Source organism: Orbicella faveolata, unplaced genomic scaffold (genome assembly GCF_042242905.1).
Source record: "Orbicella faveolata isolate gen_17 unplaced genomic scaffold, um_ofav_v1 contig_26, whole genome shotgun sequence".
Classification (NCBI taxonomy): Eukaryota; Metazoa; Cnidaria; class Anthozoa; order Scleractinia; family Merulinidae; genus Orbicella; species Orbicella faveolata.
In genome coordinates, this window is record NW_028301554.1 from 4787982 (window position 1) to 4814498 (window position 26517).

Here is a 26517-nt window from a genome sequence, read left to right on the forward strand (position 1 = left end):
TTTTTTTTTTTCTTGCTCCTAGAAATGAGAGATTTAAACAAATTGACACCAAAACTTGAATTATAGAGAAGAGAATGCTTGATACTTGTCTATATAAGTATGTTCTGTAATCGTTGCAAAAATCTATTGCTAGTGAGACTTGCACAAAAAATTACCAAGATATATAGGAATAAAAAACCGTGATTTTTGTTTCCAAGAAAGGAAATTATTGTTATTTTACTTGCATGCACTACAATATGTACTACCCTTATTATTGTATTGCACCAAGCTGGGGGACTTCTTCCTACAGCTGACTAAAGGTGCACTTTTTTTCAGGCTGGAGGTATTATAAGACTTAACAGGACAGGGATTTCAAACATTAACTGATTATGTATCCCAGAAATAAGAACTAGTGGGCCACATTAGGTTTGTGAAAGGGGTTTCAGGTTAGAAGCTACATGTATATGAAAGGAAAGCCTTTCTTGTTAAAAACACTTTAAAATGGATAGGTCTTTGACCCTGGGCCAGAGCCTCTTTGTATAAAACTTTGTTACTTCCCTGCCTCCTCTCCATAGACATGGTTCTATAGAAAAAACCTTATAAATTGTAAATAAAAACATTCCCTTCACTTCAGGTTTATGATTGAAACAAAACTGTCTGAAATCATTCTTAAAATATTGAAGGAAATACTTATTTTTTCTATAGATTTCCTGTTTACCCGCAAGCTACAATCAAATTGTTTATGTTTGACTTAACTTAAAGTAAACAGGATTTTGCCAATATCCATGTCTCACTTAAGTGAAATTGAGCAAAATACTCTTGGTAGTCCTGGCATTCTCCAGTTGATTGTCTAAAATAAATTTCAAACTCATGTATTGTAATTTTTGCATAATAGTAATCATTGTTATACAGCTGTTTTATAATGTTAACTGAACAAGGACTATAACCAATTTACCTTGACCCAAAATGCACTTGTGACTCATATACATAATTACATTGTAGAAATTTTCAAAAATAATACAAATTTTTTAATTTTCACCAACATGTTTCGACGGTACATCCGTCATCGTCAGTGTGACGGTTATGAAAGTTTACAGTGATTTAAAATGTGCCTGTTACAAATCATACGTTACATTGCGTTGGAAAACAATACGCTAGATAAATTTCGAAGTTAACGGAATTAAAAGATGCGCGTACACGTGCCGCTATAGGGAGAGCGTCAAATTGATTAAAAAAGTCGTATTATTTTTGAAAATTTCTACATTTTTGCTGCTGTCTCGACCAATTATATTGTCAATTTTGGACTGACTGGTAAATATGGTGAACTCTCATTTGGTGATTTCATTTTGAAACAGACTGTTGTTATTCTTTGACACTACATCATGTACAAGTTAATATGATAACAATGTTCCTATTCCAATGAAAATTAATTATTCTTTTTAGAATTTATAAACTGTCTGTGTAAACAATGTGTTATTTGATTTTTGTATTTCTTTTCTATTTCGAGCAGTCTGGCCTCGAGCCCTGGCTGGGAACATTTCATTGTGTTCTTGAGCAAGACACTTAACCCTGACAGTGCCTCTTTCCACTAAGTGCTGGCAAATTTAATATTGCGGGGTAACCCTGCAATGGACTAGCATCCCATCCAGGGGTAGTAGAAATACTCCTAGTCGCTTCATGGAACAGAAACTGGGATAAGTGCCGACCTGATGGGACACTTGGCTCATATGCAGACTTAACTTTCACTTCGGAGTTGCTGTTTGCCTCTTTTTTAGAACGAATGCTCATGCAAAACATTTCATATGAAAATGACTTGATATTCAAGAGAATAAACGTACAGGTGACGTGCATTTTCACACGAATAGTTTTGCACACAGACTCGTTTTGCCATAGAGGCAGAAGTCAACTATTCATCCATGAGCTGGCTCAGGGAGCCTTTGATTTATGGCCCGTTTACTTTTTTCCTTAGCGATTTTGTCAAGATATGGTTGTTCTATTAAATCCATTTTGTGTTTTACTTTCTGGAATGCTTAATGTTTAAAAGAGCGACGTAATTGTTGCAGCTTTCGAGACTTGATAACCTCTAAATTCGTAGCATTATTAATTTGGACGGTTACCGGTCATCTCGCCACCAGGAAGTTTCACCACCAACCAACCCGCCACCAAGCGAAGTCACTTCACTATCAATAATCTAATAACATTAAACCACAAGCCGAAGAGACCGAAATTCGTTTTACTTTGCTTAGTTGTATAAAAACTCACACTTTTCGTGTTTCGATGAATGATGTGTCGAACCAGCGGTAGCCCTAAGATATCAGATTACTTTGTATAATAGCTTAGTTGTGTCTCATTTTTTAAACGACTCTAAAAAAAACTAAAAAACAGCTACGAAGGTAATGCAAAAGACTACTGCACAATCATAACAAAAAAGTAACAAAACAAGAGCGCGACTTGTGTTGTTGTGATGGCATGATAAAAAAAATTAAATTAAAAAAAAAAAAACAGTACGTGCGCATTTAATGTCGTTCGCTTATTATCAACTTCACTGTATACTTTATTCTATGATCTGACGTCTGCCAGGTACATATGTGACCATGGGAAGGCGGAAGTAGGAAATCGATTGCATCGTGCAAAGTTCATTATGAAGTGAATACTCACACAGAGCAAATGCACGGTCTCTCGTGTTTTCAAATTGGATTGAATAGGAAAATTAAGACCGGCAGATAACAAAAGCAGTTGTTCATTACCCAGCTGAAAATTTACCATCCTTATTCATTTATCACAAAAGTCGTTGTACTTGAATTCCGTTTGGTATTTGTTTTCAGATCCAGTCAGTTTCAGTCATATATAAGAAGGTTTGTAATGGAACTTCTGTCAGTTAATCGGCCAACAAATGGCAAATAAAGCGCTATCGTAATGAGGCTCGAAAAACTTGAAAGAAGCGGCAAACAAACATGCCGAGATTCATATTGGAAGGTCCACGACTGTGACAATCCTTTGTTTTGCACTCAAAGCGTCTGCGTGGGAGGTTATGAATTTCGTAACTGAAACGTCTCCGTTGTTTAGTCTCTCAGCAGAAGATACTTTTAATTGTGTGTTTTAAACAGTCAAGGTCAAAAAGCGACCAAGAACATACAGCAAAGAAAAGTGTAGAAAATTGCACGAATATATGAGCCAAAGTTTTTGTTATTCTTTATGCGAATTGCAGTGCTAGTTATCATAATAATTTCAACCCGTGTGGTATTTTTGAGACAATTACGTTATTCAATCAAATAGATATCGAGAATTGGTCATGGGGGCACTTTAATTTGTTTTGACTTTCTCTTGTCTTGTCGGAAATTCTCAGCTCAGTTTCCATCGCTATCAATGTTTAATGATCTACACTGAGTGATATTTGTATGACGGTTTTCTTCAAGTTGTGAGCGCTAACAATGAGTCCTGCACGAAGTCACACGAATGAGTGCAGTGCTCGCAAGGCATGGGTACATTGTGCACCCTTAAAGGTATTTTAATCCGGCATCCCGCATTTTCCATACCATCCCGATCGTATCACGCATCCCGTTAACCTTAAAGCTTTTCACTCCAGAATCTTCGTAAACCACCTGCTTCCATGCATACCGTATTATGATAATCAGTGTTTTCTGTAAAAGTGGAGAACTCCTGCTAGCAGTATTCATTCGTAGTTTCACTTCCTAAAGCAAACTTCGTCGTGGTAAGTACAGCTCTCTTTATCGACTGGCTTTCATCTTAACCATTTTTAATATTTTGTAGCTTAATTATGATAGCCAAGACATTTATGCAATCACAAAGCGATGGTTAATTGCAAACCATACCGTTTCTTTTACTTAGCAAAGATTTCTGGTTCTGTGACCATGGAAAGACAGAAGTATGTTATCGATACTATCGTACAAAGTTCATCATTAAGTGAATACCCAAAAACAGCAAATTCACGGTCTTACATGTTTTAAAATTAAATAAAAAAATAAACTTAAAAATTTACATATACAGATAGTAAAAGCAGTTCTTCTTTAGTTCCGTTATTTGCTTTCAGAGCAAGTCAGTCTTTCTATGATAGGAGGGCGTTGCATGCGAATTTTGTCGAATGAGTCAGCACACGAGCTACTTCATAGAGGGCAATAGTTATGAAAAACATCAAAAGAGCTTAATTAAAGTGTCAAGATTTACGTTGGAAGGTCTACGACCGTGCTCAATCTTTTCTGTTTCGCTCATAAAGCATGCATGAATTTCGTAAGCACGACATTTTTCTCAGTTAGTCTTTCAGACAGAAATTAACACCTGTTGTTTTTTTTGCGCGAGGCCAAGGCCTGCAAAAATGAGAATAAACACAAACAGCACAAAACTTTGTCGGGTTTCATAACCATTCCCAACTAGTAACTATGTCGACAATTTACTTAGGAATCTTTTAACTAAATTTCGAATGCTTTTTGGATTGTTTTAAAATCAAGTTCTAGTTTTATTGCTGAGAAAATAAATTTATTGTGATTTGCTAAGAGTAGGCGGATACATCATTAAATTATTAAATTGTGCTGCAGTTAAAAGTAACGTAGGCGTGTTTGTAATTTACTCAGCGACATAATAAGAAAGCTCAAGCAATTAGTAAGGATTGACTCATTTCTGTTTTAATTTGTTTTGCGAACCTCTTGTCGTTGCAGGGAAACTCCCGTCAGTGTTGCTTAAGTTTCTGTCTTTCGGTTTTCACCTTTATTAGACGATCGACAAATTAAACATCTTAAGGCTGTTCGCGACTGAAGGAGTTGGATATACTTTTGACCTGTGTAACCTCAATCTCTAATTTGCGAGATGTGGATAATCCTGGATATTTTTTTCATCTGTCGCGCACTGTTGCCTAGATACAAAGGTTTTCTGTTTCTGATTTTTCACAACGAAATAAGGAAATTGTAGAAAATGTTGGCCGATGTTTTCGCGGAAACCACGAAGAAAACAACGTAAAAAGTGACGGAAAGACAAAGGTTCAGTGAAACCTTACCTCGTCCTTAATTATTGTGGATATCACGAAAAAACCTTATATTAAAAATAATTGTTTAAAATTTACACCAGGAGAGATTTGCACGAGTCGCGTGACTTGTTTTCTTCAGGGCGTGAACGCTAGCAATGAGTCACGCGAATGATCAAGTGAAAGCATTGTTTGTTGAGTAGTAATCTGCTTAACGTTTCCTCTTTTGTTATTTTTGTAGGAAAAGGTTCTGTTACTGACTCGTAGTGGTGCTGGTTCCATTGTTGTTACGCACCAAAGGTTGTGCAGGTGAGTTTGATCAATTTTAACTTTTTTACTCATTGCAAATTTCACCTAAACTGGTAGCAGTCGCTCCACATTTTCGAAGGAAAGAAAGAACCCCTTGTATTTAGAAAATAGAGAGCTGTCAATGCTGGCTCACCTTCCGATTTTTCCCACAGGCCTCGATTCTAAGTACTAACCACAAGGATCGCGACCTCTGGAAAAGAGATTGAGCTGAAAATTGCGGTCACACATCAAACATATATTTTTCCCGTGCATTTGACTAAAATACTAGTGCAAAATCGTGCTCGAACTCCACTATGTACAGTGTATAGGCTGTTACCCTGATATCACGTTATTGGCTCGACCACGTTTTTTAACAGCTATAGTTAAAGGGGCTCAGCATTCAATAATTGGAAATCGATAACAAGAAATAAATAGATATGTGGGAACTGAATTAACGTTGCGACTGCCCTCGCTGGTAACAGCATGTTCTAGTTATGGTATCCGCCTTTATTTTTGTTTTTATTGCCTCTGACTTATCTGCGTTTGTTGAGGTGCCTATTGGTAAATTGGTGTTCAATGCTGTTTTTTCTTTAGCCACTGTTTGGTTGTTACTACATATTCTGTGAGCTCGATTTAAGGGTAAATTGGAAGTCTTAAGAAGTTTTTTTTTCCTGGGTCGTAACGTTTCAGCTGGCCGGTGTCACTTGCGAGAGCAATAACTCTGGCCATTGTGGTTTAGATTTGAATGTAAGTGTAGTTGTCATATTTGGGTTGAGTTTGCTGTTGGCTCTCGTTCGAGGATTTTCTCCGTTTTCACTGAGGTTTTTCTCTCCACAAACCATAGTATTTCGTTCAACATGTTGTTTGTTTCGCATGCACCTACCGAAAGATTGAAAGAATTACTTTTTTTTTTATTTTTAATTTTTTTTGTTATTATTATTTTTTTATTTTGCTCTACACATCACGACAGTGTTTACATTTGTACCAAAAACTCTGACTGGTTTGTTCCTCTGGGTTATCTCCGTAGAATACAGGTCTGAGTCAACAGAAATACGTTCTGCCATACTTAATGAGTCTGGTCTACATCTTGTAGATATATCAGGACCTGGTGCCTGTGGCTGAGTGAGATCTGCAAGGTTCTGAGGATGGGTGTATCTTGAAGGAGTTTGATATTGTGCTTTGGGGCTAATTTTGGGTTGCTGTTATTGTATTTCCTAAGTTTCAATCTCAGCTTGGCCACGACTAGGCGATGGTCTGACGCCACATCTACCCCTTTATAAACACTTGCGTCCTGCAATGTTCGTCTGAGTCTCATGCTAATGCAAATGTGGTCGACCTGATTTTTGGTGCAATGATCTGGAGGCTTGCTTTATTCGTGCGCTTGTGTAGAAGGATGAACAAATCAATAACCATTATGCATAGCCATGCTTTTCAATCTCCACCTCTCTTCCTGCGGTATTTTATCTATGGTGCTTTAAAGGTCACTATAGAATTCCTCTTTCTCAGTCGTCAGGCTCTGCATTATTTGTTGTTATATTGCCGTAATATTTATTAAATCAGTAAGCATACATTAGTCCCAAACTCGATAAGCTGTTTGGTTTTGTAATAACATGGTCTTCGATCAAATTATACAAACTACGTTATATAGTGACTGAAACAAATCGTAAATTCTCGCATTCTCAAGTGTCTTGGGAATGGGGATAAAGAATTACATTAGACCGAGCGATATCAGTTCGTCTTAAGTTTCTGTTTTTGTCTCAAAGCATGTCAGTCTTTCTAATATAGGAAGCTGAAAGTCGAATTCGATCAAATTCGATCAAAAAGTTCACAACCACATGGACATGATTTCGAAAGTTGTTAGACCGCTATCTCGTCTATATTCAGTAAAGAGTGAAGATAGCAGCGGGCGTAACACACCTAAGAATAAATTGTTTCTTTGGTTGATTTGTACAAACCCATTTGTATTTGCCATTGTCTGCTCTTGTCTCGCAGGGAACGTCCCCGAACTTGTATTTAAGTTTCTCACTTTCGGTACACTTTGACCTCAAGATCGTGGATTTACACCGCACATTTATATCAAGTTACATCCTACCTCAAAATAATCGCTTTATAGCTCAGAGTTTAACCTGATGTTAAATATTATTTATTATATAGCTGTGTCTAACAAGGACTGGGAACTACCGAATTCGCGAATTTGATTGGTTGAAATCGATATTGACCGCGATCTAGATTTTCCCATCTAGACCGGCATCTAGACCGGTTTCATTTTGCGTTGAAAAAGTCGCGGACTAAAATACAGAAATATTCACCATTTTCTTTTATTTTCTGCACAATCATTTATGTAAGTGCCAAAAAGCCCGATGACAAAAAAAGTAAAGAGGACGAGCAAATTTCGGCAGGCTTAATTTAAGTTAAGCTCATCTCCGTTTGCAAGCAAAATGCCAGCAAACCAGTTACATTAAACGAATTAAAGTTTTCTTCTTTGCGATATAATAAATATCTTATTAACCGAGCTAAGTCGGTCTGTATGGGAGAATCTTGACCTCGGTCGTGTGGACAGACCTCGGTCAAGATTCTCCCACACAGACCTCCTGCTCGGTTAATAAGAGCTAAATAATTTTCTGTGGAAGAAATTTACATGAATTGTCAACGCTGGCAGATCGTCATGTGAGAAAATTAAGTCCCACGAATAAATGCTTGCAGGAAATAACGTTCGTCGATAAATAATCTTATCGATTTTTCTTTCCTTCTTATTTTTATTGAAACAGTTGCTGTTGTCGACGTGGGCTACTTTTCTTTATTTTGTTTTAACATTCAGATTGCTCTTAAAATCCATCACAAAATACTCCGCCGACCACTCCGCCATCTTTACTTAGGCGTTGAAAAGTCAGCGGTTATCTTCTTTTAATTCGGTAGGTACGTCATGTATGGTAGTACAAATTGCATCGCTTAATATCGTCAAAGAAGGCGGAATGTTTTGTGGTGGGCTTTGAAAGAAATCTGTATGCTATAAACACACATGTAAGATGAGGGTTCTGGCACAGCAGTGATCACGGTGAAGAGAACGGGCAAAATAAGCCTCCCACGCTTAACTTCCCTCACAAGTGCGGGAAGTTAAGCGTGGGAGCCTTATTTTGCCCATTCTCTTCCCTTGATCACTGTTGTGTCCAGAACCCTCATCTTACATGTGTGTGTAACGCAAACAGTACAGCAGTAAAACAAAAAAAATGGGTGACTTCGCGGTCCAGCGAAGCTGTACCGGCTGTAATCAAAATGCGCGGATGCGCCAGCCTGCACTGGTATATACACAAAGTGTGCCAGAATTTTTTCCTATTGAAGAATTATATGCACAGTATATACGCCGACATGGCTGCCGCAAGATATTCGTCCGATGTTCTGCAATCAAACAACTGCCAACTTTCTGAGGCCATTCAAAACCTCCCTCCAGAGCTTCGTGAGATAAATTACAACAAGTATCTCGCAATAAAAAGGAGGCAAAGAAAGGCAATGGGCTGGGATGAGGTACATGACGAGATTGTAGAGGCACCCTTCTGCGAAAAACAATCAAGAATTGTAATGGTCATGTTTTGTCGTAAATGCAACTCCTGTGGCCTAAAAGAACTCTGTTACGAATGTTATAAAAATGGAGAAAAACACTATCTCGGCTACCCCATATATGACGAGAACGACTACGCCGAAATCTTTAAGAAATTTAACTGAGCGGCGACGATATTGACCTTCGTTCGAAGCAAAAGTTTTGTTTTGAAATCTGTGAGTTGCGTGACGTTTTTCTCAGAAGACTGGAACCAAATATTCCCCAGGCCCTTGGACGAGCAGTACTGAAAAACATGGAGGACAACTCAAGATTTTTTTGTTTGGGCCGAAAAAACGAACCAGAACAAAATTTACAAAAAAAATACGCTCAGTCAACGCGCTGTAAGTTATTTTTTCACCAAGAAGCTGTCGAAGTGAAGCGAGCAGGAGGAAACGAGAAAATAGCAAGATTTGATCACAGCGTTCGATCGATCGTAACATAAAATATTCTTGAAGAAGGGGCTCAATCGAGCCCGTTTAAGTTTTCTCTGCTTCTCGCATGGCTTCAACGACTTGATATGTTATCTGTCTGGACTCTTTCAGCCAAACGGGTGTAGAAAATTTCATGAAAATAAAGCAAATCGCGTGGAAAAGCACAATCATTTTGGCCTTCAGAAGTACTGTTGGATATAATTTATTCAGCTAATCTCTAATTATAGTTCAACTATGACATCATCTCGCCGCCCAAAAGCGCATGCATATGGGTGAAAATACTGCGAAATTTTGGCAAAGGACAGAGAAGCTACACCACAAGTGAAAGGAGAGGCAAAAGGATCAATATATAAGCTTGCAGCATTATTCTTGTAGTCAGCGAACAAATGAAGGTGCTTTTGGATGTGAGGTTGGCCCCCTCTGATTCCTGATACGGCACGTACAGGCGCTTGTCAGGGGTATGGGGTGAGGCCGTCCACGGCGACATCTCCGGGTGAACCCGCCCCGGCCCAGTGGAGACTGGGGGGTGCTCAGAGGTCCCTCGGGATCTCAAACCTCGTTCCCGAGGTAAAATGGGAATCGACAGCCGCCTTGTCAGCGGCGGGAAAGTCCTAGCCGGGGCTAGGCAAGAACAGCCAACGAGCACCCCCCGACAAGGCTTTTGCCCCTTTGTGTGACCTGTCACGCAACGTCACGCGTGACAGTCACGTAACCCAGTCACGCAACGTCGCAGGTGAAGGTAACGCGGTGTAACACAATCATCTGTTTTTAATAAGACCTAGAAAGAATTTTGTGTTTTTTCGCTCAAAATTTAGTTCAAATTTGTGCTGTACTCCGCAAGTTTTTTTCTATATTCTTCCCGAACCTGGTTTCTTATTTTTTCAATATCTGGCTGGATTGGATTTGTTTGTTTTTGCGCAAAGTTTGAGCGTAAAGTCTCTTTAAGTTGGCGATATTTCTGCATTTCACGTGTGATCAGTTGAAACTCCGTGTCAGAAACACGATTATCATTCAGAGCTTGTGAGACAGAGCTGTTTATCGAGTCATGTTTTGCAATAGCCAGAGAATGGATTCTCGAGTGCTTATTTACTTTGTGTTCAAGCTTCTTGTTGACAACGGACAGGCCAGTGGAAGCTGCGCCAGATAAAGCTGCTATCGCGGCCACAGGCGTGCCGATAACAATTCCAACACCAGTGAGTGTTGTTGCAACAGCCCCAGAAGACAGAGCTGCCGTGACGGCGCCAAGGCCAACCACGGAATAGTGAATCGCTTTCCGGGATTTTTTATATTTTTTCAACACAAGCCTGTAATGCTCAACCTCAGCAGATATTTCTTTTTCAATTTTACTTATTTCAGTTAGCCGGAAATTCTCGGCATTTGTCGTTTCGGGAAGGCTTGGATAGATTCTTCTTTCATTCTCGGCAGGCGGCGCGCTTGGAGGTAACAGATTTGCTGAAGACATTGCGTATATAAAGAAATTTAATTTAACTCTAATTCAAAAAGAAGCGGGAAGCCTTTGAAATCAAAGAGTTCGCCATTTTCATCTTTGACGCTAATGGTGATGCTATTTATAAACTCGTCTGTAGAGCAGTCTCGCAAAACCTGTTGCGGAGAACCCTGGTAGCTTACCTTTTCAGAAGGCTTCCCTTTCACATCAAACAGGGCTAAGACATCTGACTTTTTGCCATTGAACAGATTCCGTTCTGTGTCGATCAAATCACAATGAATAAAATATGTTGTCGGAGATGTAAGCCTTTTTACGAAGGTTATAGGCAGCAACTTTCTCCCAATACCAAGCAAATTGGCTAAATCGCGATCAAGTTCAATTGGTTTTGCCCCAGCCCCAAAATTTCTGCTTACAAGCTGGCCAACAGGTTGATTTATTGCTGTTTGCAACTCTTTATATTTATATTTGTCGAACAGACCTTCTATTTCTTTTGCCATTCTTTCTAAACTATAATGCCCTGGCATTATTTTACTGATTGACAAAGCTATATCTTTGTCTTTATCTCCCAAGGTGGCTGAACCTTCCTTTTTCAAAGTGTCCCAGCTGTTGAATAAACTACAAGATATGAGTTTCATGAAATGGACTTTCGGTATCGGCTCTTCAAAACATATTGTCTGCCCGTTCTCTTGCGTGACAATAGTGAGAACAACCATTTTATATTTAACAAACAAAATTGTGTTCAAATAAGATGGCGAATTTGTGGAAAGATCCTGAGTTTATGAAAAAAGCGGATGTAGCGAAGAAAAAGGCGTGGACAAACTTTTTAAACCACTTTCCAAAAGCGGAAAAAAGCCGGTTCGTTTCACAAGAAAGCATCGACGAGAAAAACAACGCAACCGCGGAGGTGTTTTTCAAAGAAAGCGAAGGCTCGTTTCAAAGCGTATTCGGTTCAGACAGGCGGTATTGGAGCGCGGAAATGAAACAAGCGCTTGGTTTGGGAGACAGCGGAGGTTTTCCTTATCAACTGGCCCCTCTGGGTTCGAAAGTTTCATTGCCCATCCCTGCGGTACCTTTCGACGGCAAAGCGCCAAGCTTGAAAAAAATATTCAACGCCGAAATCAAAATCTACGTCACGCCTGACCAATAGTTCACGACAAAATTCAGAGAAATATTCCAAAAAATCAAACTCAGGCATACTTCTGGAGCCGAATCAAAACACTGGTTAGGAGGGCCTGACATGAAATATTGGCCGCAACAGCTCAACTTCGCGGTTTTCTGCGCGACACAAGGTTGCGGAGTTTCTCGCGAGATCTTTGACAGCGGGATGAATCTCCCCCCGCAAATAAGAGCTTTTTATATCGTCCACGTGTACTTCACAGTCAGACGCATTTTGTACCAGCTAGGAGGTATTCAGAGCATAAGTGCTTTGCCCGGAGACCCGACGTTCAGCCAAATGAACAATCATTATGACGTTGCTTCGTACAGAAGGATATGCGACGAGTTCGGCATAGACCCCTCGAGCGATTTTCGCTTCACACAAGGGAAAAACCACGGCTTGCGAAGTGTATACATTCGCGTGACAGGGCACGGGCCACTGAAAACAGGAACCGCTTATCCAGGAGGGTTCTATAAATTCAGTGATGAAGGCGGTGGGGCAAGCAAAGGAAATTTGCTTTCTTTCATTGAACCTGATGCCGTGGCCCAGTATGACTGGTTCGCGCCAAACACAGCATCTGGTTTGACGCAGGTGGGGTTGTCAAGAATCAACCAGTCAATCGAGGCTTTCGTTTACAGCACCCTGGGCGCGCAAGTCAACGTCCGCAGCAGCATCCTCGGCTCTGGTGGCCGGACGAGAGAAGCCCAGAGCGAGTTTCTTGTTCTGGTGGAAGACGCGATCAGACAACCCGACCTGGCCAAGAGCGTGCAAAGGTACCAGCTCGCGGTGGATCAAGCGAAGGTCAGGCTCAATCTTGCTGTAGCCCTGATGGCCTGGCTAATGCCCGCGCAAATGATAATCAACACCGAAAGCACAATCGGTTACAACAACAAGCTGAAACAGGCGGTCTCCGGGATGAAACTTGGGGTCAACGACGAGGTAAACCCCGAGACAAAAAAAAGCTGCGCTCAAACTCATGGCAGGCGGCCCGTCAAAAATTAACCCTCCCAACAGCCATCCTTCCAACCCGATACACAAAGCCGCAACAGCCGAATCAAGGAAATCAGCTTCGTCCGAAACTAAGCAAGCACAGCCAACGGCCCAAAAAATAGAGCCCAAGGCTCCAGATAAAACACAGCAACACGAAATAAACAAAACAGCGGTAATTGTCGGGGTAGTTGGATTATCGGCTTTTCTTTTCATGGCTTGGCGGTAAAGTTAACGCTGCTTCTTAAAATATTGTTCGAACAAAAAGGCAACCACGGCAAGAATAAGCAGCTAGGTGTGCTCGGCCAGAAACCCGACGACTTGGCCCGCAGCTTTGAATAGAAAGCTTACGATTGCCCCGAGGAGCCCAGGCAGTATGGAAGCGAGTTTTTTGCCGAGATCTTTTAGCCCATTTCCCAAAGCCTTACCGGTGGCTTTCAAACCTCTGGTGAGGACCCCGATGACAGCGCCGATTGTGGTCGCGGCAGCAATAAATATTGCCGTTAGCGTCACCCCATTTTTTTTTGAAGATGTCTTTGACCCTTTCCAAGAGAGGCCGCCCCCTTTCCCTTTCCGCAATCTGAGTTTGCAAACGTGGGAGCTCCTCGTTTCTTTCTGCCACTCTGCTCTGTTTGGTTCACCCTTTCTTCGACGGTATTTCTTTCACTTTCTTTTACTGCGAGGCTGGCCCTGAGTCTGTCAACCTTGGCTTGTTCTATTTCTCTGTTTCTTGCTTGTTTTGTAAGCGAGTCCAATTCTTTTTTCTTGTTTTAAAGATCGCTTTGATGGTTGTTTTTCAGTTCTTTCAGCCTACGCAGCTCTGCTTCACTTTCAAGATTCGAACCTTGTTCATCCTGAATGGCATCAATCTGAGCATCAGTTTGCTCGATTTTACGTCTCAGGGCTTCCACTTCTTTCTTTTCTTCTTCTCTTTGTGAAGAAAGGGTTTCCGCCTGTTGTAGTTGGATCTCTGCCTCTGTCAGTCTTTGCCGTTGTTCTCTGATGGTGTCGCGGTCTTCAGCTATGATATCTGCAGCACTAGGCCCAAGGTCCTTTTTAAAGGAGTCTAAAAATTTTTTCGTGAAGTCTGTCCAGTCATCTTTCATAATCTTGTACTCACCTCCTTGCTTACCTATTGCAACAATTTTACCCTTGTTTTTTCCGGTGGTGCCTTTCATAACTGCACATTTTTCAGTGGAAAATGTGGGGAATGCTGCTTTTAACCGGCCTAAAACGCTTTTCCGTTCCGAATCTGTTTCAATCAAAGGGGTATCTTCTCCAAGAAATGACGTCTCGGCATAAGAAGTGTCAGGCAGGCCGGACTGCTCGTGCTGCATAGCACGCATTTCCGTTTGTTCACCCACGTGGTATGGGGTGCCAGGTTGGTAGGGAGTGGATGCCGCGCCTGGCTGAAAAGGTTGGGTTCTCTCAACCTCTTGTTCCTCATAATCGTCATCATCGTGGTCAACCCGATTGTCAAGGTCCGGGTCTCCGTAACCAAATTCGCCACCACCTTCCGCCATTGCAATATATTTCAATCCTGTTATTTTTAAATTAGAAAATAATCGCCGCTTTATTATACGAAATGTCAGTGCCAGAGAACCTTCGCCTAACGTACAACGAAAAGGCATTAAACGCCATGAGGACCGAGCGCGCGTTCAAGCGAATCACCTTTATCCGCTCTGAAGCCAACCCCGGCGATAAGCTGTATGTTTCCGTGCCCAAGCTGAACGAGAACGAGGTTCTGGTGCCGGGCTCGCTAGCGCTTCGCTTTGACATCGACATTTCTGGAGGGCACGCCAACAACTTCCTTGTTCAGAACGTCACGCGGGCGCTCGTTGACAGGCTGGTCGTGAAGTTTGGATATGACATCTACAAAACTTTCGAAGATCTTTTCCTCTCGCAGGAAAAGCGAGACGGCATGATTCTCGAAGGGATTCAGAGCGAGGATCTATGCAAGATCCGCTCAGGCGCGGGAGACAAGAAAACCTCGGGCGTCGCCGCTGAAAACAAGCTGAACGAGGTATACGGAAGCAGGTACCGGATCAGGCTTGACAACCAGATTTTAAACAACCACGGTGTTTTCTACCCCCAGGCCCTTTACAACGACCTCACGTTCGAACTAAAACTTGCTGAAGCTATACATGTGGTCATGGGCTCCTACACAACCCAGCTGAAATACAAGCTGACCAACATCCAGCTCGAGTACGAAATGATCCGCAGCAAGACTCTGGCGGACGAGGCGTACAGCGTTTACTCCAGCGCCAAAGAGTTCACTTACGACCACGTGATGCATGACAAAGAGGTGTCTTTCAAAAAAGGAACTGACACGAGGATCAACATCAAAGTCAACGCCCAAAGAAGGTCACTAAAAGCCCTCCTCCTCCTGTTTGTAGAGCCGTATACTGCGGGCGACAGAGATTCAGAAAAATTCATCTTCCCGGATCTGACGAAAGTCAGCGTCACGGTCAACGGCTCGCCCAACAGGCTTTTCAACGACGGCATCGAAGGCAAGGACATGTGGGAAGAGGCCCACCGCTTCTTTGTGAAAAAAAAAAAAAACCGAGCACATGAATGCGACAAAGTTTTACACCGGTGATAAGTTCGGACTTGTGATTGACATGCGCTCCATGGCAGATCAGTCGATGCACGGCATCGGCACCCGCATTGTGAATAGTACAGACGGGGTCCATCTGAAAATTGAGCGTAAAGCCGAAGGCTCAGGCGACGTGAAATGCCATGTATTCGTAATCTCCGACTCCCAGTTCAACGTTATGGAAAGACAGCTAGAATCTGTACAGTTTTAATATGAATATGAATCCGAGCAAGATACCCTTCAACGCTCTCATTGTGGGGCCGACGAATTCAGGCAAATCAAGGTTTGTTGTGGACCAGCTCTACGGCACTTTCCGCTTCAAGTTCGACTACATTGTTCTCATCTGCCTTACATTCGCGCACAACAAGACCTACCGCAGAATTGGTGAAAATGATCCAAGAATGGATGTGATAGTATGCGAGCAGCACGACGTGGGAAAATGGTTGAAGCTTGTGAGATGGCTTTCCGAGGGCACCAACACGCTCATAATCCTAGACGACTGCGCAGCCTCCAAAGATGTGAAAGGGCGTACAGGCGAGCTGGTGAATCTCGCCTTTTCTGCCCGACATATGGGCATCAGCGTTTGGGTGCTGACCCAGAAGATGACCGGCATAACAGCTTCCTTCCGGGAGAAGTGGCGGCGATCGTTCTCTTTTACACTCCCCTCGGCCAAGACCACGAAAGCCATTTTTGATGATTACGCTGGCAAACTCTCTCAGGATGAGTACAAAGGTCTGGTTTCAAAGCTGAAAGAGCGAAAGTTATTTTGAATAAAAAAATGAAAGTTGAATATATAGCCTTGAACAATGGCTGAAGAAGAGGCCGCGTTAGCAGAAGTTATGAACCTACTTCAAACCGAGCCCGAGCCGCCGAGTGGTCCAGCAGGTGGCATAGTTCCAACCGTTCCAATCGCGAGCAGCTGGCTGTGCTGGTGTCTACAGGCAAAGCCAAAGAAGCCATCGGAGTGCAGTTAACCCACGAGCAGGTGAAGCGCCTGAGCGGCAAAGAGGTCGAGAAATACACCAAACGCTACGAGACATACGTGGGCTCAAAGACAACAGAAAGTTTGATCGACAGCTTTATTTTTCTTGTATCCAAAGTGGTCGGAATGACCGTCAACATCAAAGACATCGGCGCTTACCAAAAAGAACTCAGAAACGACTACATCATAAACAAAGAGCTCTCCAATCTGGCCGGCAACCTTGCTTTGAAGTGCGGCCGGTTTCTTGCTGCGGCCAACGCGGCGCTGATCACCACAAAACATGTTGATTTTAACTCACATTTGGAGAGAAAAGCCGAGGTAAAATCGGAAGAGCAATCCTCAACAACCGCTGAGTGGTTGCAGAAAATCCTGAGTGAATTTTTAAGCATTATTATATTTGCTCATCATGTCAACCGAACAATCCGAGAGCGCACCTGCCGTCACGGCGCATACGCAGGGCGAGACCCAGGCAGCACCTGCCGTCGATGTCACACAGCATTCGACAACTCCGACGGCAACAACTTCAACGCAGCGCGTAAAAATCCCAAGCGTGTGGCCGCTGGAAAAATGGTTGCTGAAAGAACGCGGCTGGCCCGGGAGCAACAGAAAAAAGCAGCTGAGGCTTATATGGCAAGCAACAAGGCGAAAGCCACCACAGCGGGCCCCGAGCCAGCCCCGACTACAGAAGGCGAAAGTCCAAAGTGCAGCGGAGAAAGAAATATCGGCCTCAGCACCACCCAATGGCTTGCTGTTGCCAGCATAGTCGTTTCACTGGTCGGGATTTATTACAAACGGGAAGAGCTCAAGGCCGTATTCGACAAAATAAAAACACCTGAGCCCGCCCCTGAGCCCGCGCTTGTTGAGCCAGAACCCACTCGCGCGACACAGCCAAAAGGTTTAAGAAAAATGATTTAAACTTTTGAGTGTAATGTATATCGCGATGCCAGAACTTAACGTTCCACAGACTCTAATCACTTTCGCCACCTCTTTTGGTGTCACGTATGTGTTGTTCGGCTTAAACAAAAAGGTTCTTTGCGCAACCTTCAATTTTTTGAGAGCAGCATTTGACAATAAGGACGGAGAGGAAATAAGACAAAGAAGAATAGAACAAGAAGTAAGAAGAAGAATAGGAGAAATAATAAGAAGAAGTAGAAGAAGAAGAAGCCGCGGAAAGACAGATTAATTTTGTTTTAAACTTTTGTTTTTACTTATATCAACCGCTATCATGTCCGACAACAAGCTTGTCAAGACCGTCGTTGACGCCGCTACTCTCACTGGCTTAGCCGCTGGCATCGGCTGGGCTGCAAAAAAGGTTGTGAAAGAGAACTTCACTTCTGATCCCAGCAGCAGCGCGATGAATTACGTGCAGTTCACCGCCCTCATGGCGGGTAGCATTGCGCTCAAACATTTCCTCGAGGATTAAAAAATCCTTCCCACCAGCGTTTAGAAAAAAAAATAATAACGCAATGGCGCGTTCTTGTTTCACTATCAAAGTCATCTCAACGGTTGCGTTGTTATATTTTTCATTCAATATAGGTTTTTATACCGCTGAGGCCTTATGTTTTTGGTGTGGTCTTTCTGAAGATTCCGATTATCAAGACTCCGATTTTGAGGATCTTGATACTGAACACTTTCCATTACCGGAGAAATGCCCTACACCTCCTCCCTACGAGCCCCCGCCGCCATACGACGACAATTAAAAAAAGATTTACAAGATATACAATGGCGAGCATCGCGATCATGATTGGCGGGGCTGTATTGAACGCCACGGCTTTTATCGGTGGCAATTATCTAGCGAGAGCGCTTGGCGGCGGCGACAAAGCTGCACTTGAAGAAAAAAAGCGCCATGACAAAGCTATCGAGGCGTACCAAGCGGCTTATGCCAAATACACGCACGACCGCACCAAACTTCTTGACTGGATTGCGACCAACGCGCAAATAAAGGCGGAGGCTAAGCAGAACTTCACCAACACTGACTATGCCTTCAAACTCTACAACGAGGCGCATCCTGACGAACGAATGATACCCCCCAAAGAGCCCATGTTCTCAGATTTCTATCAGCCAAGCGAGCAGCAGAAAAATGGTGAACTCATGTTCGTTGGCGCCGGGGCGCTCGCTCTGGGCTACGCGGCCTTCCGGTTCCTTTAAACTTTTTTAACTCCTTCTTATAGTAGCGCAATGGACGCCAAACTCGCAAATATATACAACGGCCCCGGGGGCTACTGGAAAGGTATCGCCGCGATCAAAAAATTAGCCGAAGCCGCCAAGGTACCTGAAGAAACCGCAAAAAAGGGGCTGATCAAGCAAGCGCTCTGGCAGATATTCCTCCCCGCGCCTCGGCGAATTCCTCGGCCGAAATTCGACGTTCCCACATCCAACTCGGTCCACCAGGTGGACCTTCTTTTTCTGCCGCACGACAAACTGTCCCGCGGGCGCAAAGTTTTCAAATACGCGCTGACCGTTGTCGACGTGGCCAGCCGCTACAAAGAGGCTGAACCACTGACTTCGAAAAATTCAGATGAGGTCGCCCAGGCTTTTCAGAAGATTTACAATCGCTCACCTCTGAAATGGCCTCAAATGCTGCAGGTTGACCCCGGGCGCGAATTCATGGGCGCTATCACACAAGAGAGGGAAAAGCACAAAACATATATCCGCCGCGGGCGCGTTGACATTCACCGCGACCAGGCCATTGTTGAACGTTTCAACCGCACCCTGGCTGAGCGCTTGTTCGGGCGCCAGTATGCCGTGGAAATGCGACTCCCTGAGGGCCAGCGGTTCACTGCCTGGGTCAAAAGGCTTCCAGAAGTTGTTTCGGCTTTGAACAACGAGGTAACAAGCCTTATCGGCAAGAAACCCGCCGTTGCCATCAAAGAAAAAGCTGTTTATGCAAGGCCATCGACATCTTATTCAAGGCCTGTTGGAAAAAACGAAAAAATACTCCCCTCTCTTGTCTAAGTTCGTTATCTTTACCAGCCCGGAGAGCTTGAAGGCGGTGTAAAAAGACCCACAGACCCATTCTGGTCTTTGAAAGTTTACAGCATTGAAAGATCTTTCACCAAACCGGATCAACCCGTTCTCCACTATTTGCGCGACGGCCCCAAGCGCGGCTTCGTGCGTTAAGAACTGCTCGTTGTCCCTCCAAACACACAGTTACCCCCAGAGCAACTTTGAAACTTTGGCTTCCAACTCTCTGAGTTCATCATCCGTTAATGTAGGCAATATATCCATGTTTGTGTACCCGTAAGCTTTTGTATGGATACCATCGTCACCTATCCATCGCTTTGAATCGAACGGTGAAAGCGAAATTTTGTTTAGATGCATGCCGTAGATCTCGTGTCCCTCGCTTCAGGAATGTTCATTCCATGCCATTGCTGCTTCGCACCAAAAAGCGTTTCCTTGTACCGTTCATGCGTTATTTGTTTCTTGACGACGCTCTTTTTTACGCCCTTTGCTTTTTTGATATTTTTTTGTCCGCCTTCAGGATAGAGTACATTTTCGGTCTCAGACACACACACTCTGCTATGGGGGTTCCGGCACATTAGTCTTTCATTTTGCCCAAGACCTTTTTGTTGGTGTTTGAGTGGAGTGGATGCTCCTTCGAGTAGTCGCTCGTATCATACAGATTTTTGTTCGTTTCAATGTCTTTGTAGATGTCATCCGTTTCGATCTCAAGCAGAAAGCTGTCGGTGTCTGTGTACAAAAGCTCGCACCTTGAGCCGTATTGTTTTTTCAGGTGGTTGTAGAAGAAGTCGTACATCAGGATAAAACTGCAAGTTTCTGTAATGCACGACATAGTTCTTTTTGTCCTCAAGCGTCAGCAGCAGCTTCTTGCTGTCCGGGGGTCTCAGCTCCAGGTCTTTCATCAGCCTCTTTTGGTAGTCCGACATCCATTCCTTTTTCACGGCCTTTTTCTCCGGCGCCAGGGGATAGCTGTTGTGCTCCTCATGCAGTTCTGCTGGATATTCAAGATCAACCTCAACAATCCAACCATTCTTTGCGTTTTCTTTCTTCTTCACGATCTCCTCCTCTGTGGGCATAACACGTTTCCATTTGAAATCACTTTTCGGGAGGGGCTTGCTCATTGCCCATCCGTAAAGGTTGTTTTCGTCGAGATACATGATGTATTTTTTTGGCCTGCTTGGGTCATAGCCCTGTACTAGCGGGTTGTTTGCCTTAGCGTATCTCTTGCTTACCATGGCGATTCCGCGCCGCATTCCCCTTTCCACGAAGATATGTATTTCAAGGTCTGTGAATAACTCAAGCTCGACCCCCGTCTTTTTCAAGAACGCGTCCCAGCTCAGTCCTGACGACGTGAAATAATGCGCCGGATCTAACCCGTACTACTCTTGGCAAAGGTTTCGGAAGTTCTCAAAAACATCCGCCAGCAGCGCGACATCTGTTTTTACGTAAAGATCGTGATAATCGCCCAGCGTTTTGCATTCAAAAGCCTCCCAGACAGCCTGCGCGTGCGCGTACTCTTCGTCTGTTATGTGCTCGTCGTTCAGCTTGCTATAAAACTTTTCTTTGTCCGGAAGCCTTGTCTCGCCGAATCTCCCCCATGTGTCCATGTACTCATAAGGGTAGATCCCTTTTTTGTAAAGCAGGTCGCTGCCTTTTAAAATCGTTGATGTTATTTTCAATGACTCCTTTGGTGTTGGGCTTACAAGTGAATCAAGGCTTCCTTGCAAAAAGTTCAAGCTGTCGATGGAACGCAGACCTCCAACCGAAAATGTGATGTATTTCTCCATGTTGTTGGCGATGCATTTCACCTCTTTCTGCAGCTGCGACATCGCTTGCATTAAATGGTGTGCGTCGTAGCCCCTAAGGTTGTGGAATACAACTGGTATTTGGTCCGTCTTGGGATTTATTCGCAATTTCTTACTGCATTCGCTGTGCGCGGCTCTGCGGTACCTGCCCGTTATGTGGCAATGGTCCTTTTCTGCGTCTCTGAAGTTTTTCTGAAGTAAAGGGTTTCCGCGGTACTTACAATTTTCCTGTGATTTTGCTTCCAACTGGTCTTTTCTGTCTGCCAGTCTTGTTAGTCTTTGAACACCCCATTTCTGCTCTTTCTGTGCCATGTAAAAACATTTTTTGTGGCCTTGGCCCCAATAACTGCATTTTTCACTGCCTTCTTCAACGGCTTTTTCGATGTTCCAAACAGGTAAAGAATCTAAGAATTCGTCTTTTATCAAACTTTTGTTACAAATGTGGCAATCAGTTGCATTTTTTAATTTTCCCCAGTCTTCGGCCGTCATCACAATCGGCTTTGGTGCGGCCAAACTCTCTCTTATTTTCACCTCTTCCTGCAGAATGTCACTTAAAAACGTTCCCACCGCGTTTTCGCCCCTGTAAACCTTTGACCCTGCAACCCCACCGTCGCTTCTCACAACCATGTAAGAATACTCGCATGCCTCATGCCTTTCGGTCTTCCCTGTGTAGCTTGTTTGATTGTTCTCTGGCCCACGTTCACAGCCTTGAATCTTTCTGACTAAAGCCTCGAAGTCCGCGTATATCACGTCGGGCGCCCTCATCTGTTTGCTATGATTTTGGAAGGAAAGGGTGTTTTTCCCCTCCTCTGGCATCACGATCCTTGTCGGCACGCCGTTCACTCCGTTGCAATATTTTTTGTGGCTCTCGAGCAAGTCTGCTCTTGAGAAACCATTTAAGCACATCACGCAAAAGTGTTTTGCATTTCTGTTTTTGCTCTGATCGAAGAGCAGATCATTCAACCGTTTTACACAACAATAGTGCTGAATTTCCCCTGACTCAATTAACATCAGGTTTATCCACCGCACGTTCGCTTCTTTTTTGCTTTTCCTGTACACAACCACACAATTGTCTTCCTAGCCAACTACATTTATTGCTAGGTTCGCGTTTTGCGCCTCAAGCTTCTTTATTTGATCAAATGGTGTTGGGAAGACAATGCCTTCGTAGTTAATACCATCGTTAACAGGATATTTGCTTGGTCTTTGCGGGTTCTTTCCATCTTTTGGAGGGAATAAAGCGGCTCTGATCGCCCACTTCAGGCATTTGTTGTCTCTGTTTTGCAAGTTTATTATTGCCTTCTTTTTTGCCAGATTGGCTAGAAGAGGTAAATAGGTTCCTCCGCGAAATGGCTTATAGCGCGCGACATTCACGTACGCAATTTCTATCTTTTCAACTTCCCATCCTGATCCATTCTCAGACCAGTGTTCTATTTCTCCTTTTGCTTTTTCAATGAATTCGTCAAATTTTTGTTTTATCTGGTCCTCCTCATTTCTGTTGAAAGCGTGCGTTTCTTTTTCTTTAAAATAATGACTCATGTGTTGCGTTTCACCGTTTCTTTCTATTGAAAACTTTACTTGTAACCCAAAACTTACTTTTACGATTTTTAACTTTAGGATTTCTTGTTCAACCAAATCAGTGATCTTTTCTTTATTTTCTCTTGCAAACATTAAAAGATCTTTATTGTTTGGATTTCTTTCGGATACATCCATTTTCCACACACGAAGCCATTCTTGGAAATTATTTTGGGATATTTGAAACCCGTCATATAATACGGTTAAATCTGGTTGTAACGGTTCGGGTAGGTTTCTGTTTTCCTCCCTCGGTATTCGGCCGTAAAACATTTGCAGAACATCGGACGAATATCTTGCGACAGCCATGTCGGCGTATATACTGTGCATATAATTCTTCAATAGGAAAAAATTCTGGCACACTTTGTGTATATACCAATGCAGACTGGCACATCCGCGCATTTTGATTACAGCCGTTACAGCTTCGCTGGACCCGCTAAGTTACCCAATTTTTTTGTTTTACGGCTGTACTGTTTACGTTACACACACATGTAAGATGAGGGTTCTGGACACAGCAGTGATCAAGGGAAGAGAACGGGCAAGATAAGGCTCCCACGCTTAACTTCCCGAAATTCCGAGGTTAAGCGTGGGAGGCTTATTTTCCCCGTTCTCTTCACCTTGATCACTGCTGTGCCAGAACCCTCATCTTACATGTGTGTTATAACACTTACGGCAGGGATGGCTCTTCCTGGATTTTAAACGGCCTTTTGAGTAGCCTTCTCGACGAATGTTGATATCTCTAATGACGAAAGCGGGATGGCAATGAATAGGCCCTTTGCAGCTAAGCCATCGCGTGACCTACTTTTCATAAAATTATGAGTTATGACTTAACAAATGCCAGAAATGGAAAAAGCATGTCGAAAGTATCAAAATGGCCAAGTTTGAGGCCCGCATCATTAAGGAATGAGATTTTTTGACAGTCTGAATTTTTAAAGAATAAGAAGATTTTTATGGAAAAGGTTGTTGGAGAGCAAGGTCTTGGTCTCCAGCAACATTTTCCATACAAACCCTCTAAATTTTTTAATGCCAGGGGCTCAAACTTGGCCATTTTGGTATTTTCGATGCGCTCTTTCCATTTCTGGCATTCTTCAAGTTATAGCCCATAATATAAAAATTTTCTCGGAAAAATTTGGTCACGTGATTCCAGCTACAAAGGGCCTATTCTCTTTAAACCTCGGGTCGAAACAACGTGACACATGACGCAAAACAGGACATTTCGCAACCCAAGAATCAACGAGAGCGCAAAATCACGTCTAACTGTCATGTGTGTAGTAGTTATTTCTTTTGTCCATTCTATTTTACACCTCAAAACATAAGTTGAGGGAGCTTATGCGTTGAATCTTCTGCCGCGTTTTATCGATATCTTGAGAATGCCACAAAATGTAGCTGTGAAAATATATGAAACAAATGTCTCAAGTGATTCTTTTCGCCGAATTCATTCTGCAAATTGATAGGAAAATACTTAGGTACTTGATTTCGAGTTAGGTTAAGACAGAAAAATGGGTTTTGTGTTTTAGTGCATGTTAATGAAACGGCCAAAAATCGTAAAGTTTTATGTAAACAGTATGCCAGCACGGAAAAAATATTGAAGTCCGCAAACAGTTTATGACTTTTTTGAGAACTTTAGTGATTGCTCTCACTATCCATGTTATAATAATGTGTATTTGCTGTTGCTCAGTGCAGATATTTGCCATCAGTTAAAGACTATTCACAACACTACGAAATTTGCACCTTACTTGAGATGGAGCCACGGCGAGAAATCAAATTGTCTAGTTCAAATGAATATTGGTGCTCTGAGACTGATAGTAGTAGAACATGATCCAGTGAATTATTTCATTTTTTTGTTGTAGAAATATTAAATCAAAGGCAGCTAACTAAACATGCATAAATTAGTGACATATGACGGCCATTTTTGGAGGAGGTCCCCTAACTTGAAGGGAATAAAATATTTTGACCTAAGTTTTTGCTAGGATCATTTATTCAGCAAACATTTGTACCAAGTTTGAGCGAAATCGCTGAATTAAGCTGTATTACCTCCTGCCTGGTTCTGCCTAGTTTTCTCATGGACAGACTCTTAAGTTCTTTATATATTTATGTGCAACAAACAAAAATGGTCTATTGTAGCAGGTGTTGATCATGAGTTCTCGACTCTGAGCCTGATAAGTTTACCCTACTTCAGTACGAATTCAAACGGATTACGATTTACAATTGTTTTTTAAAGGGAAATTAACTAAATGTTTCTTAGAATAAGACAAGCGAACTTTCTACAACGTCAATTCGACAGCCACTGCACAGAAGTCTCCAAAGATTAGCGGTATGGTTCAGGTCTTCCAAAGCAACACTGTTAGCCATGACACTGTCAACATTAATTAAAGTTATCAACTCTTCCTCTTTTTGTGACGGGTGTTACGTACAGCCTAGCCCAGTTATCGTAATCATTTGACAGAAAAGCAATTCCGAAGATATTAATCTTCATATCTACCTAGCTAATTTAAAGTGGATCCCTATTTAATACGTTAACCAGCGGGCCACGATCAGGATAATTTGGCCGTATTAACGGAGTAGGGTCAAATTTCACGACTGGTCTAAACGGAGTGACGTCTTAACAAATATATCACAATTCCACTTCTAAAAACAACTATTCTTTCAGAAGCATCCAGAATTATATTCAGATATGATTAAAAAGTAGAGAGACTTCAATCAGTACATAGCACATTAACAATGGAAAGACGAACATAACTGCTTTGAGTAACCGTATAAAACGGAGTAAAATTATCAAGGATTATACAGGTTGGGATTTCAGAATGTGGCCGTTGGCCGCATTTACAAGGTGGTCGCATTAACAGGGCTTCCTTACAAAGAAAAGTATGGGCGTCTCGCCGAGCCAAAAAAAAGTGGCCGTAATGAGGTGATCGTGAGGCGCAGTTTCACTGTGATGGGAACAATTTTGGCTGAAACATTTATCCCTCTGTAAACGAAGTGACTCACGTTCAATTTGCCTCTTGGACTTTCTCATTAGTATGTTGACAGAAATGGAGATAGAACAAAACGTAATAACTGCAAAATGTCTGTGACTGATAGAGTTGGGTGCACATATGACAAGTAATAAACTAATTTTTACTTACTTACTTACTTACTTAATCCTCTTCGTTCCTAAGTGGAACATAGGTCCTCAACTAGCGCGCGCCACCTAACCCTATTTTGTGCAGTGCCTTTTGCCTCATTCCACGTAACATGCTTCGCCGCCAACTCTGCCATTCTCGTGCGCCTCCAGCTGTTTTGGGGTCTCCCTCTCTTTCGCTTCCCCTGTGGGTTCCACTCTAGTGCCCTCTTGACTACGTGTCCATCTGGTTTCCTCAGTGTGTGGCCGATCCAGCCCCAAGCTCTCTGTCTTATCTCTTCCTCTATCGGTCGTTGCCCTGTTTGACTCCAAAGGTCCTTGTTGCTGATTTTTCTAGGCCACCAAATCCGCAAGATGTTCCTCAGGCTCTTATTGATAAACACTTGCAACTTCTGCTCCAATCCCTTGGTCAGCCTCCAAGTTTCAGAACCATACAAGAGCACCGCCTTCACATTTGTCCCAAAGACTCTCAGCTTGGTCTTGGTTGTTAGTGCCGTGGATCGCCATATTGGTCTCAGCATCGCAAATGCCTGTCTTGCCTTTCCAATTCGTGCCTGAATGTCCTCGTCAGTGCCTCCCTTCTTGCTTACAATGCTCCCAAGGTATGTGAACTCATCCACTTCCT

The 26517-nt window shown here is 42.8% G+C and overlaps 3 protein-coding genes and 5 pseudogenes across 3 annotated transcripts in view; 6 read left to right on the forward strand and 2 right to left on the reverse strand.

Moving 5' to 3' along the window:
- The window catches only part of LOC110061934 (uncharacterized), a 154556-nt gene that overhangs the window by 89965 nt on the left and 38074 nt on the right, over positions 1-26517 (forward strand). The window lies entirely within an intron of this gene.
- LOC149107752 (uncharacterized) lies at positions 11509-13368 on the forward strand (annotated as a pseudogene).
- LOC149107753 (uncharacterized) lies at positions 13368-14381 on the reverse strand (annotated as a pseudogene).
- On the forward strand, positions 14379-16405 carry LOC149107754 (uncharacterized; annotated as a pseudogene).
- Positions 16843-17693, forward strand: LOC149107755 (uncharacterized; annotated as a pseudogene).
- LOC149107756 (uncharacterized) lies at positions 17688-18584 on the forward strand. Its single transcript, XM_089295877.1, has one exon. It carries the CDS (start codon positions 18159-18161, stop codon positions 18582-18584), a length of 426 nt encoding a protein of 141 aa, XP_089152003.1. The 5' UTR covers positions 17688-18158.
- LOC149107757 (uncharacterized) lies at positions 18615-19592 on the forward strand. The gene has a single exon (XM_089295869.1). It carries the CDS (start codon positions 18615-18617, stop codon positions 19389-19391), a length of 777 nt encoding a protein of 258 aa, XP_089151995.1. The 3' UTR covers positions 19392-19592.
- On the reverse strand, positions 19896-21358 carry LOC149107758 (uncharacterized; annotated as a pseudogene).